This window comes from Vanessa tameamea, chromosome 13, assembly GCF_037043105.1.
Source record: "Vanessa tameamea isolate UH-Manoa-2023 chromosome 13, ilVanTame1 primary haplotype, whole genome shotgun sequence".
Taxonomy (NCBI): Eukaryota; Metazoa; Arthropoda; class Insecta; order Lepidoptera; family Nymphalidae; genus Vanessa; species Vanessa tameamea.
In genome coordinates this window covers 8,902,203-8,916,316 of record NC_087321.1, presented here as the reverse complement: position 1 = coordinate 8,916,316, position 14,114 = coordinate 8,902,203, and the positions used below count along the sequence as shown (strand labels likewise).

General features: G+C 30.7%; 2 protein-coding genes across 4 annotated transcripts in view; both read left to right on the top strand.

Annotated features, from left to right (window-relative positions):
* LOC113403321 (glutathione hydrolase 1 proenzyme-like) overlaps positions 1-14,114 on the top strand; it is a 61,538-nt gene that overhangs the window by 34,436 nt on the left and 12,988 nt on the right. For all 3 annotated transcript variants that reach the window (XM_026643824.2, XM_064216805.1, XM_026643825.2), the window contains 3 exons: positions 435-656; positions 9,151-9,371; positions 13,120-13,309. In XM_026643824.2, coding sequence (XP_026499609.2) covers positions 435-656; positions 9,151-9,371; positions 13,120-13,309 — 633 coding nt within the window. The remainder of the gene's footprint in view (positions 1-434; positions 657-9,150; positions 9,372-13,119; positions 13,310-14,114) is intronic.
* On the top strand, positions 2,923-3,620 carry LOC113403322 (nuclear protein 1). Its single transcript, XM_026643826.2, has one exon. The coding sequence runs from the start codon at positions 3,017-3,019 to the stop codon at positions 3,215-3,217; it is 201 nt and encodes a 66-aa protein (XP_026499611.1). The 5' UTR covers positions 2,923-3,016; the 3' UTR covers positions 3,218-3,620.

The following is a 14,114-nucleotide window of genomic DNA, read 5'->3' as shown; positions in this document are numbered from 1 at the left end:
TATCATCCATGAGCTAACTTAATGTAAGTGTACAGCAATAAACAATGATATTATTAAAAAAAATATTCACGTTCACATTTAAATTATAAATACGCCATGTAGAATTAATAAACTAAATACTTTATTTTATTCAGTTTATTAATTCATTTATATATTTAGTAGATTACATATATAATTATATATTTGTGACTAATTGCTTGTTATAACGATCGGAGAAAAAACATGAGTCACAATAAAAAAACCTTATGATTGCAAAGCGAGAGAAGTTTCTAGAAATTGTGAAACCTTTTATTATGACTATGACCTGTCTGTTTCTTACTACTTCGCACGAGATGGCGCTACCGTACTAGTTGTAAATAAAGCAAATGAAAAATAATCCGTAACCTTCGCCCACAAAGACGAATATTAAAAGTATTTAATTTATATTGTTTCAGGCCTTACAAATTGAAAACGAAAATCATAATATCAGCACTAATAACTTTAGTTCTGATATCAGCATTAAGTGGTTACCTCATTGGTAAAGCGGAATATAATGCAAGGAAATTGTCGGCTCCCCCGGATCCAGTAAACCCTCTGCCACCGTCACCGTCATGGCTCCATGTGTTCAAGAAGGCAGCGGTTTGCACAGATGCACCGCACTGCTCGGAAATTGGCAGGTACGTCAATAAGCTAGAATAACATAAATCAATTAGCACAATATACTCGTTTATAGGAATTAACAATACATGCACGTATCCAAAAAAATGAAATGTGTATAAAGTGAATTTTTGATAAATATCAAAAAAGTATATTAGATTTTATAGTCGTAGTTATCACCACATTTTTATCCTAAATACAAGAAAAAAACCATTAACCATTCCTTACATCGCCAATGCGCCACCAACTGTTGTTACACTGGCTCACTCACTCTTCAAACCTGAACACAACAATATTGAGTACTAGTGTTTGACCGGAGAATATTTGATAAGTCGGTGGCACGTAGCCAGGCGGGCTTGTACAAAGTCCTAGTACATCAAATAATATTAAAATGTTAAAAACAGCCTATGTTATTGCATTAGATAATAACATTAATAGTGCTACTAATAATCAAAATCAAAACTGTATTCAAGTAGGCTTTTATAAGGACTTTTAAATCGTTATTTATATTTATTATGAAAAGAAGTGAGATATGACTAAAGGAATAGAACTCTCATTTTGCGATGTACTTTTTAATTAAACATATCCATATTTATATATTACCTGAACCCTGCCTTTAGAATATTAAAAAATATTCTTTTTTATTCCTATTGATTGTAAAATTGGTGACCTGATTGTAAGCGATCTCAACATGGACAAACATTGCAGATAAATAAATATTAACTAATAGAGCTATTCTGTAAGAAGAAACTCGAAACTCATCTCAGAACAAGAGCGTGAAGTGTCAGAATGTAACATTGACTATAAACAATATAAAATTTAGAGGATACACGTATCAAAATGACGTATCACCATAAGTCGGTTGTCAACATTTCACAAGTGAGATACGAAGTAAATTCTTACAGAATTTAACTACAGTTCTTTTCTTTCTAATCTCACCCTTGACACCGACACTAAACCATTCTTAGTAATACTGTTTAGCAGTAAATTAATTTATGAGTAGGTACTATCTAGTCGACTGTGTTAGCCACTCTAGCATAAAGCCCTGCCACCAAATAAAACTTAATTGTTAACACAAATCTGGATTTTTTATAGTAGGAGATTGGTATAGAATACTACATTAATATTTGTTATATCTATTCGCAGTAATATATCATAAGGAAACGAAGCAACATCTTGTAAAATAAATTTATTTTTATCAGCGACAGCGTTTTTTGTAGTTACAGATTTTAATAATGATTATTATAGTATTACAAATTAACTTTGTAGATCCTTGTTGTATTTTTGTTTAATGTACAAAACGTCAATGTATGGAATGAGTAAACCATAAAAAATTATGGTATACGTTATAACAAACAATGTTTACAATAAAGAAAGCTTTACAACATATTCATCAACAATTCTTCAACTTATATATGTTTGCTACACTTGCAAATAGCAACTCAGTAACGCTATTCACGGATAGACGGCGTTCTTATACTTTGCCACTCCTAAACCAACTTACAATATCAATTTTGAGCAGTATAAAAGGTAACATAATAAAAAAAATATTTCTTAGTTAATATGAACTATTTGAATTTTTTTTTTCATTTTAGTCTATAAAAACTCAGTAATTATACACAAAATGTATAAAACATTTATATACATGTTATAAACACATCGCGTTCCATACCTTTGTTGTGTTTGTATTGTACATACTACATATTTATATTGTTCTGCACTGTTGATAATGTTGCCAGCACATAGAAATTATACCATTTAGTTGGTAGAGAAATCGGTACTAATATTATTACAAATAAAGTAACTGTCTGTCGGATATCCATCACAATACAATAATATTAAAATATTAGAGGCCACTGACTAATTTTTATAATTAAAGAATTCGTATACAATATTTTATTTAAGTTTGATAATAATGTTTTTTATAACAAATTCAACCATTGAAAAAAACACAATCATCGTAATTTTCAGACTATGATTAGGAGATAAATTCTACAAATATATATTTTTGGTATGCGGAAATCAAATTACAAATAAATAACGAAGTAAAAATTAAATAAATATAATAAATAACGAAACAAAATTGATAGAATAATTTTAGTGCGTGTAGTTGTTTATACCATTTTGTTATGGTAGCCCAAACCGGCTTACTCACACATTTGAACGAAAAACATCCTTCATAATCGGGTCGCTGCTGTTTCTCTAACCAATCACGTATCGAGAATATTATCGACGCGCATGCGGTCACTGACGTGTCTGCCTCGGCCTATAAAAGCGGCTCTCCACTCAATTCGACGTACATTTGTAAAACAAATCTCTCGTGACACCGTCACCGCAAATAATAAGTGTTTTTATTCGTGAATTAATACTAGTCATAAATATGTCTGAGGCTTTCTTTGATGAGTACGATTATTACAACTTCGACCACGATAAGCACATTTTCTCCGGACACAGCGGCAAGCAGCGCACAAAGAAGGAAGTAAGCGAGCACACTAACCACTTCGATCCTTCTGGACATTCGAGAAAGATCGTTACGAAGTTGATCAATACGGAGAACAATAAAAAAGCAAATAAACATTAAATGATTGACTAAATAACTGACGACTATGGCTTGTAAATGGAACGTCGATTTAATGCCGAGCGAACGGAGGACATTATGGCGGATACCCGAAGAAAGCACGGGTCGCTCGTCGTTGAGATCAGTGGAACAGCCGCGATGGTTTCTGCTGACGCAGAGCTTTTATTATGCACACTATAGTGGAAGATTACGCTGGCGGAGCCGGCGTGCCTCAGAGCCGCACCGGCCAACGGCGGGGTGAATCTATTTTGAACAACACCGTTCCAATGACTGATCTCATCTCTTGGGCTTGTTGTAAAGCCCAAAATCTCTGTGTTATTAAATTCTAGATAGATTACGTTATTGTATCATTTCGTGGTACGCATGTGACTGTAATAAATTAAGGTAAATAAAATAATTTAATGAATTTGTTTTTTTCTTTCAATATTTGTTTACAAAGCGGAAAGATTGATACGAGGTTGTTGGCTTGGTCTCAACGCGCGATTAGCGCTATATTAAATGTTTATACACAAAAAGAACCTTGAGCGAGGCAGACTGAACTGACTCACATGACCTTGTTCAATATTATCTATTCCATTTTCCAGTTCTTTTGCGTCTTAAAAAATAAATACTTCTATACAAATGTTTAATCTCAAGGTTGTTCTAGTTACCTCGGCACAATTTAGAACTAATTCATTTCAATATATAATGTCTGTATATTTGTAAAACAATTTTGAGAATATGCCTAGTAGTTAGGTACTGGTGGTACAGTATAGATTAAATTATTATATTTTCATGAATCCAATAACAAATAATTCAGATTCGTTAATGATAATTTAAGTAAGTACAGTTCTCTCATAATTACTTGAAACAGACAATGAACCGCGTGTTCAAAAAGTAAACTTCCTAGGTAGGTATATAAAATACAGTACTGCGTTTTATTATTTATTTGGAACTTAATATAGCGAACCAGTTTAACTGGTATTTGTATACAATATATAAACAGTTCATGTAAAAGCAGAAATTTGTTATATAATCAATCTGGATATCACGCGTGTGTGTTTTTAAACAATTTTTTTTTTGGGGGTTGTTTGGTCACGAATTCAACATATTGTCATCCCTCTAGGAGCTTAACTATACAAAATATAAGCTATACATTCGAATATCTGCGGTTTAATCCTATTATGCTGTATTAAGGGGATTTACATAATTAATAATATCGAGCTTCGTTCAGTCATGTGAGTCACGTCTTATCGCGTGTTTTGGAATATTATAACAAAGCCGTTTGTAAACAAAGAATATTTACTGAGTTTATTTTTTCTTCTCAAACAAGAACTCAAGTTAATTCGATGTTCCGTGTTATTTTTTTTTTATATTCTAATGAATGTCAACTTATATAGAACGTCAGATACGAGAAACAAATATGTAGTTCATAATTGTTTTATATATATATATATACTTATGGATGTGACTTAGTTCTTCTACTCGTAAAATACATAATGTATATCAGATACATCATATATTTTTAAGACTTCATTCCTTAACATTGTTTTATAAAAACATTTAAAAGAATTGTCTCGTATTGACATACCCTCATTTTTGGAGTTGTGACAGTAAAAATCAGAAAAGTTCAGTTAAGTTGAAAAAAATTACGAACATTTATTATTATAACATATACCTAATGAATAACAAATAGGTACTTTTTAATATTGTATCATCATCATTCGCTTATCCGTCCCATTTATTTGGGTTCAGCATAGTATGTTTCTCCATATTTCTAATCATAATAATCCTTAATATCATTTTGCCTGTGATATAGGTAGCTCATACTGTTCATCCTATATCTATCCACTGTTCTCAAGACGATTATTTACAGCTGTTTTAATGTTAATTGAAAACATGAAGTTGATTTAATATGTACATTTTCACGGTTCAATTTTAATGAAAAAATATGTATTTCTTCTAGAAAATTCTTAGTGTGGAAATTATAATCTACTTCACTACTTTGGTCCAAAATCTCAAATATTTACTATGAAGATTAGAACTATGAAGGGTTGAAAAGAATATGAACCCTAGTGATATAATTGCCATTCGTTTCATTGATAAAGTTCAAGGCGTTGAGTTGATAAAGATATTCAAATTATGTGACAGTGTGCCAATACTTATGAAATAGGCATTATGTAATATTATGTTATGTAAATATTGACATATGATTGAGATCAATTTTAATATGTTATTATTTTATTATTCTCCTGATTCAATATTTTATTAAAATTGATGTTGTTTTTCAAATATTTAATGTTGCGATTTTGAAATTTAAATATCTATAGACCTTGATCATTATTTTTAAGATGTTCTGCGCTCGCACGTACTCGTATGTATGTGTTTGTTAGTGTGTGTGTTTAGACAACATTATTATTTAAAAGGATATGCGTGTAAAATGATGCGAATGTGTGTGAGTTCCTCTTAAGAATAAAGTATGATATCAACGTATAATAGTGTGAAAAGCTTATTAAGTTTTAATTATGTTTGTTGATGAATAGTTTGTTTTATGGTATTCAATGATACGTTCGTGTAATAATTTAAAAGGCCTGACAAATTGCGACAGTCACTTGTTTTATAAATATTACGAATCACATACACTTTCTAGAATAGGTATTTATGTACACTTAAAAAACATAATTAAATCCTTTATTATTGCACCTTTAAATTACGAGTGAAAAAGTCATCCAAGTCGACATATTAACTTACATTTTAAGAATTCAGCCTCCTATGTACTTTTACAGAATACTATTAATAATTGAAAAAAATATATATTGATGTACCTAATTACATCTATAATGTTTATCGCAGTATTATTATTAAAATATACTAATCATTATAATAGTCACTAACGCTTAAAACAATGATTCCTTAAACAATAGAAGATTGCTAACAATAAGTACCATTTTCACATCATTGAATATTAATAAATTAATCCAATCACTTCAAGTATTGAATACAATTAATAACTGTGTTAATTTGAAAAATATATTTTCATTCACTTTAATTTTGTACATATACTTAATTATTAACATTAAAGCCTTAATTATACATAAATAAAAATAGTTACTTTACAAATCATGACCGCGTAGAATGCTTACATTTCTAATTAAGATTTCAACATTTTACACTAATTATAAACTTGCTGTTATCAAAACTGAAATATTATTTAAATAATAATAAAACGTTCCATTCACTTTATACATCAAAACAAGAACTTTCTTTATAAAAACAAGCTGAACACGTATTGCATTAAGATAGCGGGATATATTTATAACAAGCTGTGTGGTTCATGATACAGTTTATCTGAACTTTATACGGCAAACATATTGGTACCTACGTCAATTGTATCGTTTACATGAAAATAAAATATTTTTTTTTTTCAGTGTGTTTTTTTTTTTAAGTGAACTCGATTTGCTATCTATGCCTTTGGATTAGTTACGTTTGATAAGAGAATTATTATAATCTTTAGAAACGTTTTCGTATTTAGAAATAATATAATTTTCAATCATAATAACGAAAAGGAAATTATATTTTTAAGTTTAAATTAGTAATGGTATTGCGTTTCATTTGCGTTCAGCGGTGCTATTCTGTAAGCTCTCTTCGTGTCTCAGTCGTGAAAAATTGATAACCGACCGAAAGTGAACATTGAAGACCACTCTTCGGGTTGGGCATAGAATTATTCACCACGATTTTGGGGAAACAAAGTGTTGTATATGTTAGAGGTTTGGTGCCTGATTTCAACAATATTACTCGCGTCGTGCGACCATGCGCCATGTTTACCATAGATAGATTAGAATACCCATAGACTACCCCTCCTGCGCCCGAACACTAAACCGCAATCAGGTCTTTCCCTGCTCGTGTCTAATGTATTTGTCGTCGTACATGTCCTTTCTTTCCATTCTCCTCTATTATTCGTCATCTGATCGTGCACATCCATCTCTCTCATATCCATTCTCACACACTCCATCCATTTTTTCTTAGGTCATCTTCGTCCTCTACGCTCATGCTCGACATTCTTTTAGTAAAGTGTATCTCTTCTCTGAATATTGAAGACCGATATATTTTTTTAATTTGTTTGAATTACTATTATACTCAACGTCACATAATTTACCATTATTTTCTATTAGTTTCGAGTTTGTTCTTGAGAATCAAAGAACTTGGCAAATACTATCCAACCACGTTCTGTTCTAAAAGATATGTAAATATACATGTTAAGGGTAATATCAAATCCAGGGTAAGATACTTCTTTCGCAATGTAGACGCTCACTGGAAAGGATATTTGGAAATTTTTACTTGAAGTCGGAAAGATTTACTTTGTATGATTTTTATCCGTACAAAGTCGGGACGGACAACTAGTTATATTTTGATATCTTCCGAATAAAAACATTACAATTACTTACCTAATATTCTACTTGTAAAGCATTTGATCATCAAATTAAAATGCAATTCAAATATCTGTCGATGCCAAGTAGGAATTTACAGCATTAAAGATGGATGTTCTATCGTAAGATATTTTTAATATACGTAGTTTAACTTTAGCTATTATTTGAGCGTAAAAATTGTCAAGCTCGAGAATCTGTGACAAAAAATTTGTTTGTTTGAACGCACTTATCTTAAAATCCTATCAAATCCGTTTTGTATAAAGGATTTTTCGATAGATAATCTATTTATTGAGAATGATTATAGACTAAACACGATATCCTAATAATTTAGTATATTTAGGAGTAACGTTTAACACGACTGAAACCTCGTGGAGCAGCTAGTCATGTAATAAACCTATAATAAGTATTAAAATAAACGTGCTAAATTCTGCATAGATAGGTACAGCAATATTTTTTTTATGATTCATCTATCGACATCGGTTTTATAGTACATAATTCGTTGTATCAATTTAGTTTTTTCAGAATCAACCGTTGCAAAAGTATATAATGTATAATGTAATTTCATTCAAATCTCACACGTCTTGCAACGTGAGCGTCGTCACACGTGATCCTCTCGCCTTGAGCTAACTAATGCTCTTTATTTCTTATACCTATGTTCAAAGTAACCTTATAAGTGTCGGAATCAAATTACAATATATACAAAATGCATTACAAAAAATACACTCATGAGTCGTGTTACTATTTTTTGTAAACGTAAATTGAGACTTAATTTATTCGGGTTACCCGCATATAAGTGTACCTACTATTTTAATTATGACACATCTGTACATACACTAATGTTAAACAAAAGAACGATTCCTGTTTGTCTAGTCATATGTTAAGAATTAAAAATTTAAACATCTGTGGCACTATTCCGTAAATCCAACAATGTATCGAATTCACTGTGAAAATCAAACGTGAAATTACTAAAAATGTCGATCAGACTGATTTATGTCCAGCTGGCCGATTTTTGAAACGTCGACGATTCTCAAAGCATACTAAATAATCTATAGATATATAAAAAATTGGAGTCTCTGTTTGTAATATTAAAATAACCCATTTTTACTAAATGCATATGTATGTTTACACGGTACATATACCAAAATAACATTTTTTGCAATTTTTGTCTGTCTGTCTGTCTGTTTGTTCCGGCTAATCTCTGGAACGGCTGAACCGAATATGACGGGACTTTCACTGGCATATAGCGGATGTAATAAGGAGTAACTTAGGCTACTTTTATTTTAGAATTATATATAGAATAAAAATAAAATCGCGCTACAATATCCAAATAACTTAAATTCAAACAACGTGCACGAAGTCGCGGGCACAGCTAGTAATATAATGTTTATACTAGAAGTTATCCGTCAACCACTAGACCAATGATCTTTCCCCTCGATTATAAACTACTATAATTTTACGATGACATAAATATACCCAAATAACTGCATCCTGAAGTATATTATTACGTAGTTCATAATTATTATTTTTCAGACATATACTATCAATCAATGGCTCAGCAGTGGATGCCACTATCGCGGCGATGTTCTGCAACGGACTCCTCAACCAGCAGAGCATGGGTCTTGGAGGAGGATTCTTTATGACAGTTTACGTCAAGGAGGAGGAGAAGGCGTACACGGTTATCGCTAGGGAGAAGGCTCCCGAAGCTGCTACCCAGGATATGTTCAACGGAAACTTCGATAAAGCTTCGAAAGGTTAGTGATATTTATAATTTTATGGTTAAACTAGAACCAATGAGCTGATATGGCCCAGTGGCTAGAACAATGAATCTTAACCGGCTGTTTCGAGTTCAAACCGGAAAAGCACTTCGAATTTCCATGGCATAATTTCCGTCTGTACTTGATATCATGCTCGACAGTGACCTACCTACATATTTATTACAATATTAAATATCATCAAATTATATCATTTTTTTATCTTCTACAAACAGAAGTTAGAAATTAAAACGTTAAACTATTAAAATAAAAAAAATAAAAATATTTTTCGTTCTACTATTTCACTGTATCGTTTTTTATTGTCACATTACAAATATGTCCGAAAAGTGAATCAAGTGAAACTACTACCGGCTCGCAATGCCGGTCCAAGCAGACATGGTGCCCGGGGCTTTACTTAGAGATCAATTCTATTATTTATTACGAAAAATGATTGATTTTTCTGTTTTTTTTTTTTTTATTTCCTTTACAAATCCAATGACCGTCAATATGGCGCAACCTGTATTTCTGTTAGTAGGTATATATAATAGGTACTAAAAACTATATTAAAATCTCAAACTTAAAAAATCTTGAAATAATAAAGAATTTGTTTTTCTTTTTAAATTGTATTTTCCTAAAAAGCCAGCTAAACTCTGTATTACACCTGTTGAATTAGAAAAATATGAGTCATATGAAATACCATTTAAGTACATACATGCTAGAGAAATATTAGTAAATTATTATAGCAACATTTTTATCGTATTTACTTTTATAGCTTAGTCAATTTAGCTCAGGAATTTAGAACAAAACAATAATACCGAACCGATTTTATTTACTATATTTCTGTATCTTGAGCCAACCCAGATTGCACAGATAAGTAAAAAAGTTATATAAACTCTTTCGTTATTATTGCGTAAAAAAATAAAAAAATAAATTACGTGACCATAGATCGTTATCAGAAGATTTGATTACACACGATCCTAACATTACAAACGTGACTACAATTTTAACGATTAAATAATAATATTTGTAATAAATCGTTATTTAGATAATTATGTATATTAAAGTAACTGCAATACGTCTGATTCCCTTGGTACAATTTAAAATGATCTTTTTAGGAGCTAAAATGTCCCAGTAGTTGGAACACGTCTCGGCGCTGGAGGAAAACATCGCGAGGAAATCACGCGCATATTTCTGATAACATTTTGTTTGTTTGTACGCATTTTGACTTTTACTACTTTATTTTTACGCATTTTGTACTTTTTAAGAATTAAAATTATATAAATAGAGTCCTGTCCTCTTCCAGAACATATGCTACTGCACACGTTTTATTCCAATCATCTTAGCTCTTTTTGAGTAACATACGTACAACGTTATCAATGCACAAATTCGCATTTATAATATCAGAATGATGACTGACACTTTGGGTAATATAATTAGTCATGTCATTTCCATATATATCTGACACAGAAAAATAACTGGCGGTTTAATAATTACGCATCAATTTCACGATTTCTGTATTTAAACATGGCCATCGATAAATTTAAATATCTTAAAATGTTTTTTTAAATTAACATGGTTATTTTTATTACTATAAGTATTTAAAACGGGATATTTACCATTACCTAGACGACACTGACAGACTTGTTCTCGTGAACAAGACATTCGTAGATAATGTCGATATATCGAGCTCCACCAAAAAAAAATAAAAAACAATGGTAAATATCCCGTTTTCAATACTTATAGAAATCTTAAAATAACGTTGATAGACCAGACCGATTTATTGATAAAATACTCTAATAAGAAAGCGTAGAGTTGCTATTCGTTAATTGAACGTCGGATCAATAATAATTTAAAAGTATTTCATAAATATTATTATTTAAACTGCTGTAAAAAGTAACTATTAAACTTCTTCACGGTTTTTCTTGGTAGAATCATTACGAACCGGTAGTATTTTTTATTTTTTTTTCATTTCATTTAATTCGAACCAAAAGTGTTTGAATTTAGAATATTTTGAGTGAAATTTAAAAAACAATATATGGAGCAACTATACAACAATTCTTAGTAAGGGATATAAAAAAGTTTAGTCATTGCCGCAAGATAAATATGAATACATAAAAATACTGAGAATGACCTGGAAATTTTATAAACGAACTGATAACAGAAATTATCATTATTAATCAATGTAGGTGATGTTATTTATCGCTGAATTACAATCTATTGAATGAAACAATTGTTTAAATAGGCATTAACGTTTTTGTTCATAACAAAAACATTGTGAAACAATGGTTTACAATTAAAATTCAGTTCAATGCCCGTAATTTAGGTTGAAAAATTCAAAATGATAGAATTCAAAACATTAATTGATTTTGTCTTACGTGGCATTTATTTAAATTATAAGCAGAAATTTTAGAATAATTACATAAAGAAAAATATTTTATTCTTCAAAATGGCGTCCGAATCAGGCATCGCGTTTATGAGAAAATGATTTTATAATGCTTTAGCATCATCAAGATTTTAAAACTCGCTAGCGTTCGGCGCTAAGGGAAGTGCAGGCGGTGAGCACCTCCTTCGCGCCTTCTGCTTCTTAACTTAAGGGGTAAGACTGACGAGAGACATAGAATCAGAACAGAGTTTTATAGGATCATCTCGGAATTGCATACAAATCGTAGGAAATACAGACACTTCACAGGAAATGTGCGTATTAAATAATGTTTCAAACATTATTTCATATTATACCTAAATAGGTTCGGAATTGAGAATATTTAATAGGAATTGAGAAGAATTCCTATATTTCATACATAACATAAACACTAGCGTTTGCTTTATGCACCTACAGAATCATTTATATTTGAAGTTGATTTACTTAAAGAAAGTACCTTCAAACTATAATAAACGTGTTCAGCGATTGTTTAGTTACACTTAGTCCATTTACAAATGCTATATTAATTATTAAAGAGTGAGATATGAGAGTGAGATCTATGTATTACTTGATAATTTTTATTTATGAAGTAAATATATAATTTTTTTTATTTATGAAGTAAATATATAATTATTTTTATTTATGAAGTAAATAATAATTTCAACAGCCAAGTAGTAATGGCTAAGTAAACGTCACAGGACGTTATAATGAGAGCCCTCATCGAATTTTAGTGTCAATATAACTTTTATTTAACTTTCAATCGAGCTTAAAACTAACTGGATGTCGAATTCGCATAACTTTCGTGCAAGTTTCTCCCGGAGCTTTCACTCATTCTGGTTCGTTGGTACATGTGGACGGTTTCTCTAACGTTCAATGATAGTTGAGACTTATATTTTGAAATATTAACAAAATCTGTATTTAAAGTAATGATATAATAGATTACCTTTGGTTTTTAGTAATAATTCCCTTGCAATTATTTCAACAGAATATACATAATTATGTATAGATAATTTCTTATATCTTTACCTTTATAAATTCTGTCATCGAGTTTAGTATCAATATTACAAATCAATCAAAAATTTAGCATTACGTTAATTCATTTAATAATTTCTGATTTTCATTCATGTGTGTATTTGAAATTAAAAGCTGGAAAAATAAATCCAATAGTGTAAAGCGACTCCATAATATAATACAATATTGTTTTTTCTATTTGGAAAACTAAAATGCATTAAACCAATGTGAATGAAGAAAATAAAGTTTAAATAGAATATTTTTTGAAATTGGAATAATTTTAAGAGTACTTTTAAGAAACCACTTTTTGTCCATTAGGTCCTTTAGCAGTTGGCGTGCCGGGCGAGCTTCGTGGTATGTGGGCGGCTCATAAGCGATGGGGCAAGCTGCCTTGGGAGAAACTAGTGACACCAACCCTCGAGTTTTGCAAATACGGGTTCACGATATCGAAGGCTCTCTACGATGGTCTCGAAACTGCACCTTATATCAAAAACGACCCACATTTAAAGTTAGTCAACATTTAATTGCTTTTATTTAATGTTATTTGAAGAGTGATCAGTATGACTGATGCTGTCTTCCTCTTTTAAATGTCAAATAAATGGTGGAAGAAAGATAGAAAATAAAGAGTTAATCTAAACACCCACTAAGCAACGTCTATAAGCAATGTACCTATTTATATATGTAGTGCATGAAAGCAAAAATTATAACAATACTTTAGCTAATTTAATAAACGGATATTCTTATAACTTTTAATGTTCATAATTGTATATTGATCTGCTTAAATTTGTAAAATACCAGCGACCCGACCCGTCTACACACAAGTGCAATTTGATAATAATGTCCAATTCTTAAAAAAAAATATAGAATAATATAATTATTCCCGGAGATTCATACAAACAAACAAATTTTACCTCTTCATAATATTGGTATAGACTATTAGGCAATTAAAGAAATAAATGCAGTATTATACAACGAATTTAAGATGTTAATATCCTGACTAGAGTTTCCAGGTAAACAATAGTCGGACATGTTGACTTTTTACTTATCCAGTCTTTCCGGCTTTTATTTGGTTTTTATAAGTATATTAAATTAAGCGGAACGCAGTCGGACGTAGCGCCTCCAGAGCGAAACAATTACCGAATCATGTTATATATGTACGTTAAATATTATGTACGTATGACCGGATATCAGGACTATATGGCCGACTTAAATCAAGTCAGTTTTGTATTTTAAAGCCCAGTAGCCCTAGCTCCGATCTTTTCTGGGATTACGACTATTTTACAATATTATAATCGAGTAGAGGAGCACAAAAA